At 36.4% G+C, this 7,741-nt stretch overlaps 1 protein-coding gene across 1 annotated transcript; it reads left to right on the top strand.

The window, feature by feature from the left end:
- Positions 1 to 1,060: 1,060 nt before the first annotated feature.
- On the top strand, positions 1,061 to 2,847 carry LOC141648793 (uncharacterized). The gene is made up of 2 exons (XM_074457510.1): positions 1,061 to 1,070; positions 2,105 to 2,847. The coding sequence occupies exons 1-2, from the start codon at positions 1,061 to 1,063 to the stop codon at positions 2,845 to 2,847; spliced, it is 753 nt and encodes a 250-aa protein (XP_074313611.1).
- Positions 2,848 to 7,741: the final 4,894 nt, after the last annotated feature.

Here is a 7,741-nt window from a genome sequence, read left to right as displayed (position 1 = left end):
CTCTAGAACTAGTGGCTTACCAACACAATCGACGCAAGAGAAGAATGAACAAGACTCACGAGCAATCCACGAACTTGAGAGAGATTAGAGATGATTAGAGTTACGTTGAAGGTTTAGGTTTTGGTAAAAAGTAATTATGAAACTGTAAATCCCGTTTTTATCTCTAATCCTCTCTAAACCAAACCGCGGAAATAATCACCGTCAGACCGGATACTCGGTCGAGTATAGCGTATACTCGGCCGAGTATCCTCTACTCGGTCGAGTATTCCCATACTCGGCCGAGTATTCCTGGACAGTAGCCTGACCAGAAATACACGACGCGTTACTCGGCCGAGTAAGCCATATTCGACCGAGTAACGGACTTAGAAAACCGTAGTATTACAATAAGGTTTTTATCAGCTTATTTTATAAGGGAGGGAGAGTTTTCATCAGCTGCCTGTAAGACTTACCACTGAGACACTACAGTGTCTCTGCAAACATGGTTAAGTTTGACAAGATTTCAATCTATGCATTAGCAAGATTTGGTAAGCACATGACAAACAATGCATTAACAAGATATGGTACGCACATGACACTCAATATATGCATTACAAATTTTTACATTAATGTCAATCGAAAATAATGATAGTGTAGTAATACAGTTTCATCGAATAATTGATGACCCGTCAGTATCAGAAAACATGTTAAAAGCGGAGGGAGATCTAACTATAAACTCGATGTAAGATATTTCCATAAATCAAATAAGCATTATATTAATATTTAATTAAGTTATTTTATGGAAATTAAGATGGTCCATTGTATGGTGGAATTTACCTAGGATTTTGTTTCCACTATTGTCTCCCATAAGTTACCACTCACAATTTAGGAAACTGTTCAGTTGACTCTTTGATGGCAAGAGTCTATATAAGGGGAACATATTTATTTTGATTAAGGTTCACCAAGTCTACCTCATTAAGAAAATACACCATCTAAATTGTGAGGCTGAGTGTTTGGAAGCCAAGTCAGATTTGGGGCATAAGGAATTGGGTTATTTATTAAGACGGATCAAATATTTCAAGCAATGGCCGGAGGTAAGTAATCGATCTCTTTTATCGCTTCCGCATTCAGATTATACATGTTCATTATGAGATTAGAACATGTTGTTTTAGACTATAAAAACTTACAGTTGGTATCAGAGCGAGTAATCGCCTCTGCCTTGCTTAATTAAAGTTCTCACCGTCTTATTAAATCATTCATATTCGTATTTTGTGAACTTTTTACTATGGGTGAGAAACTTTATTACCGCATGAACCAAATTTGGGTTATATTTAATGAGCGCCTGATTCTCGATCATAGCCTTAAATTCCGATTTAGCATGGTAGTAGTTCGCCTCTTAGATAATAATTACTTTATTCATAAATTTCTTTGTCGATTGTCACGATAGTGGAGGAGGCGTTTTGTTATCATGTGTGTATGTATGTATAAACTACATGTAGTAACAAAATTACTTAGACATGCTCTAACATTAGTGCTAGTGAAAATATATGTACACGACTTGATTATGAATTTATGATATGACAAAAGGTTGAAAGTTGTGGTATAATTATCCCATGAATATGCAAAAATACTTCTGCCTATATTTCATTAAGAATTTTTGTTTGCATATACTCAGTACCCTATATACATTAAGTTATTAGTATATATATTAAAGGTTAAATGTCGAGTGGTTCAAAATTTTATTAGTTAGAGAATAGCCACAGCATCTCTAATTGATTGGAATTTTATTTTGGAATCACATGTGGAAGCTAGACATTATTTGTGATTAGTCGTATGTAATATAATGAGACTTACCCACATGAATCTTGTTGTATGTATTTGTATGACTAATCAGGATGATGTATTGAATCTTGTTTCTTAATCTACCCGCAGGAGTTAAGAGATGTATATGATTTGATAGTATTGTCATACAGTTAAATTTTTATGTATCTAATTGAGTAAACCTTCAGCCCACAGGCAAGTTTTATGTCTCTAGATTCATATTTTGAGCATGATTTACATTGGTAAAGCATGGTTAAGTTTAAAGTCTCAACTTTAGTAATAAGCTTGTTATTTATTATATTTGTAGCAATTTTACCTGGGAGTTCTACTGATATCAATTATGACATTCCTGAATTGAATGGTGATAACTATAAGGTCTGGAAAGAGATAATGCTACTGCAGTTGGGATGGTTAGATATTGATTATGCTATTCAGAAAGACGAACCACCTAAAGTAACTAAAGAAAACACTAAAGAAGCAATTGATCTTTATGAAAAGTGGGAGAAATCTAGTCGTCTCTCCATTATGTTCATAAAGACCAGAATGTGTGCTAGTATTCGTGGTTCTGTCAATCAGCATACTAAAGTTAAAGATCTAATTAAGGCCATCGATGAGCAGTTTACAACTTCTGATAAAGCTCTTGCTAGTACCTTAATAATGCAGTTTTCATCTTTGAGGCCCACCGAGACTAAAGGTGTGTGTGATTATATCATGCGCATGAGGGATATTGCAGCTCAACTTACGACTTTGGAAGTTACCATGTCTGACTCTTTCCTTGTGCACTTCATTTTATGCATTTTTCCTCCAAAATATGCTCTTTTTAAGATCTCTTACAACACACATAAGGATAAATGGTCAATTAATGAACTTATGGCCATGTGTGTTCAAGAGGAGGGCAGATTATTAATGGAGGAAGGTGAAAAGGTGAACCTTACTGTTGCTTCTTCTTCAAAGAGGCAAAAGGATCACACTAAAGACAAGGGTAAGGGAAAGATTTCAGCTGAGCCAGCCATTAAGAAGGAGTCTATGTGTTTCTTCTGTAAAAAGTAGGGATACATGAAGATAGACTCCATTAAGTTTAAGGCTTGGCTAAAGAAGAAAGATAGTTTTCATGCGTTTGTTTATTATGAATCTAATATGGTTAATGTTAATCATAATACATGGTGGATTGATTCTGGAACTACAATCCATGTTTCGAATACCTTGCTAGGTATGGCAAACCTAAGGAAACCAGTGGGCAGTGAACTTTCAATCTATTCAGGAAACCAGATTAGTTTACATGTGGAGGCCATTGGGACATGCAGCTTAATATTAAGTAGTGGTTTTGTTTTGCATTTGGAAAAGACATTTTATGTTCCAAATTTCTCTAGAAATTTGATTTCAGTATCAAGACTTGTACCTTTGGGTTTTACCTTTAATTTTTCAGACTCTGGATTCAGTATTCTCGGAAATTCTGAAATTATTGGTTATGGTATTTTGTCTGATAATTTATATCATCTTGAACTGCAAAATAATATTACTTATAATTCTATGTATGTCAATGCTGGTTTAAAACGTTGTATTATGAATGAGAATTCCTCTATTTTGTGGCACCGGAGATTGGGACATATCTCCATTGAGAGGGTAAAAAAATTAGTAAAAGATGGAGAACTTGATACTTTAGACTTTACTGATTTTGATACTTGTGTTAGTTGGATTAAGGGTAAGCAAACTAACATGTCTAAGAAAGGTGCAAAGAGGAGTTCTAGCCTATTAGAAATCATACATACGGATATTGTTGTCCGGACATGAACGCTAATGATCCAAAATATTTTATCACCTTTATTGATGATTACTCACGTTATATGTATCTTTACTTACTTCGTTCTAAGGATTAATCTTTTGATGCCTTTAAATTGTTTAAGGCTGAAGTAGAGAATGTATGCGGTAAGCGCATTAAGATTGTGAGATCTGATAAAGGTGGTGAATACTATGGTAGATACACTGAGAACGGACAAGCACCTGGTCTATTTGCTAAATTTCTTCAAGAGCATGGGATTGTTGCCCAATACACTATGCCTGGTTCTCCAGATCAGAATGTTATAGCAGAAAGAAGAAATAGGACATTAATTGAGATGGTGCGTTGTATGAGAAGTAATGTTAAACTTCCTTCATTTGTGTGGGTTGATGCTCTTAAGACGGCAGCGTATATATTAAATCGGGTTCCTTCCAAGGCTGTGTCTAAGACACCTTTTGAGCTATTTAAAGGATGGAAACCGAGTTTGAGACATATACGCATTTGGGGATGCCCGTCGGAAGTGAGAGTGTATAATCCGCAAGAAAAGAAACTTGATCCAAGGACTATTAGTGGGTATTTCATTGGATATGCCGAAAAGTCTAAGGGTTATAGGTTTTATAGTCCATCTCATAGTACAAGGATTGTGGAATCAAGAAATGCTAAATTTCTTGAGAATGACTTGATCAGTGGGAGTGACCTAATTCAGGACATTGTCCTAGAGAGGGATCATCATGAAGTTCCACCCTCTGATTCAAGTGACAGATTGGTTGTCATTCACACTCCTCAAGTTCATCGAGTGTTACACAACCAGTGATAGAAATTCCACAAAATGTCGATCAAAATATGGTAGATCATAATGAGGAAGAGGTTCACCATGAGGATGAACAAGTTCCATTAAGAAGATCTATTCGTGAAAGGAGATCGGCTATTCCTGATGACTATGAAGTATATCTACAAGAATTGGATTATAATGTTGGAGTTGATAATGATCCTATGTCGTTTTCACAAGCCGTAAGTTCTACATATTCTAACTTATGGATGAATGCTATGAAAGATAAGATGAATTATATGGCATCTAATGGAGTTTGGGATCTCGTTGTATTGCCTAATGGTGTAAAACCCATTGGGTGCAAGTGGGTCTATAAGACTAAAAGAGCTTCACTTGGCAACATCGAGAGACATAAGGCAAGACTTGTTGCTAAAGGATTCACTCAAAGAGAAGGAATTGAGAACACAGAGACTTTTTCTCCTGTATCAAAGAAATATTCTTTTCGAATTGTCATGACATTAGTAGCTCATTTTGATTACGAGTTACATCAGATGGATGTGAAAACAACATTTCTCAATGGTGATTTAGAGGAAGAGGTTTATATGAAACAACCTGAAGGATTCTTCTCTAAAGATGGTGAGCATTTGGTTTGTAAGCTAAATAAGTCCATATACAGTTTAAAACAAGCTTCCCGCCAATGGTATAAGAAATTCCATGAAGTTATTTCTTCATTCGGTTTCGAAGAAAATATAATGGATCAATGTATATATCTTAAGGTCAGTGGGAGTAAAGTTTGTTTTCTAGTGTTGTATGTGGATGATATTTTGCTAGCAACCAATGATAAAGGGTTGCTACATGAGGTAAAACAATTCCTTTCAAGTAATTTTGATATGAAGGATATGGGTGAGGCATCTTATGTCATTGGCATTAAGATCCATAGAGATAGATCTCGAGGCATTTTGGGGTTGTCTCAAGAGGCCTATATAAAGTACTTGAAAGATTCAGGATGAAAGATTGTTCACCAAGTGTAGTACCAATTGTGAAAGGTGACCGGTTCGCTTGGACCAAAGGCCCCAGAATGACATTGAAAAGGAACAAATGAAGAATATTCCATATGCTTCAAATTGTTGGTAGCATTATGTATGCTCGTGTCCGTACTGCATCGACATTGCATATGCGGTTGGAGTGTTAGGAAGATATCAGAGTAACTCAGGTCTTGATCACTGGAAGGCCGCAAAGAAAGTGTTGAGATACCTTTAAGGTACTAAGGATTACATGCTTATGTTTAGACGGACTGAGAATCTTGAAGTAGTAGGTTACTCCGACTCTGACTACGCTGGTTGCATAGATTCACGTAAATCCACATCAGGATATGTGTTTATGCTTGCCGATGGAGCTGTGTCATGGAGGAGTGTGAAGAAAACCTTGACGGCTACTTCTACTTTGGAGGCTGAGTTCGTATCTTGTTTTGAGGCTACCTCACATGGTGTTTGGTTGAAAAGTTTCATATCTTGCCTTAGAGTTATTGACTCTATTTGTAAGCCGCTAAGAATGTATTGTGATAATTCAACTGTTGTGTTTATGGCTAAGAATAATAAAAGTCGAAGTCGAAGTAACATATCGACATAAAGTATCAAGCCATAAAGGAGCGTGTTCAGGAAAAGAAAGTGATCATCGAACACATTAGCACAGAGTTGATGATTGCAGATCCATTGACTAAAGGCATGCCAATTAAGACTTTCAAGGATCATGTAGTGAGAATGGGACTTGGTTCCATTATGTAGTACATTCATTAAGTTTTTGTAAGAAACTTTTATTAAGTTGGATATTTTCTCTTTTGGATTTATATGCGCATATTTATTAAAGTTATGTTGAGAAATATCATTTTGTTTGAACCTCGAGTAAACATGGGGTTTACTCATTAAGTTAAATGTGTGTGGTGTGAGTGACTTGATATATTGTGATACATGGAAGATTAATTCTTACTCTAAGAGAATTCGTCGCCATGATCCATATGTTGTGTCTCTTGTTAAATGGACCAAGTGGGAGAATGTAAGATATTTCCATAAATCAAATAAGTATTATATTAATATTTAATTAAGTTATTTTATGGAAATTAAGATGGTCCATTGTATGGTGGAATTTACCTAGGATTTTGTTTCCACTATTGTCTCCCATAAGTTACCACTCACAATTTAGAAATCGTTTCAATTGACTCTTTGATGGCAAGAGTCTATATAAGGGGAACATATTTATTCTGATTAAGGTTCACCAAGTCTACCTCATTAAGAAAATACACCATCTAAATTGTGAGGCTGAGGGTTTGGAAGCCAAGTCAGATTTGGGGCATAAGGAATTGGGTTATTTATTAAGACGGATCATTTCAAGCAATGGCTGGAGGTAAGTAATCGATCTCTTTTATCGCTTCCGCATTCAGTTTATACATGTTCATTATGAGATTAGAACATGTTGTTTTAGACTATAAAAACTTACACTCGAGTCATTCATGAAAATCGAGGAATCAACTGATATGTACTACAAGTCGTCCTGCCTTGAACTTCATTAATTTTTCAATGCCAAGTTCCTTCGAGATATCTCTTGTCAGGCTGAATTGCATGGTGTTGTGCCAAGGAAAAAGAGTGCGAGTTACTGGCAACTTCCTCCAAAGATCCTACCATGTTAATCACATGTGAAGAATGGAGAATGTTGTGTAACACAATTTGCTCTACTACGTAGTGATCATGATCGGTCATTAATCTATGACGAAAGCTCCCCTTTCAGCCAAGAAGAGTGCAAGTTTAGTTTTAGAAGGGGACAAGGTGCGCTGAGGGGATTACATTTAATTTGTGAAGACGGTATTAAACATCAATGCTTTGACAGTTTAATGCCATGACAGCACATACATGACAATCGTACAGTAGTACGTTGCATATTTTGAACAGTGGGTTGATTTCTAAAATTCACGAATCCTTTTCTGGTTTCCCTGAGTCGTCGTTCTTTGCCTTAGGCCTTGTTTGGATATCAAAATAAGAGACAAATAAAGGGAGGGGGCGGAAGGAGGGAAGGGAAAGGGAGAGTAGGTAAGGGGAGGGAGAATGGAGGAGGTGATTTTCCCTCCAAATATTTTCTTTGTTGGAGGGAAATAATTTGGCTTAGAGGAGAGAAATAAAAGGATCGAATTTCCCTCCCCTCCCTTCCCCTCTAAATCCCACAATCCAAGCGCACCTTCAAATTTACAGCTACTAGGCCTACTGCCAGTTACTGGAAAGGTCTGGGCAGTTCAGAACTTGCTTCAGCTGGCTTTGAGTTCGCATGCAGACCCAGAAGTTGTGATCAAAATTGTCTGGCAAAGTAACCCTTAAGTCCTTAACAACAATGGTGTACATTTTATAAGTTGA

Source organism: Silene latifolia, chromosome 3 (genome assembly GCF_048544455.1).
Source record: "Silene latifolia isolate original U9 population chromosome 3, ASM4854445v1, whole genome shotgun sequence".
In the NCBI taxonomy this organism is placed as follows: Eukaryota; Viridiplantae; Streptophyta; class Magnoliopsida; order Caryophyllales; family Caryophyllaceae; genus Silene; species Silene latifolia.
The sequence above is the reverse complement of the archived record's forward strand: the minus strand, read 5'-3'. Positions and strand labels throughout refer to the sequence as shown.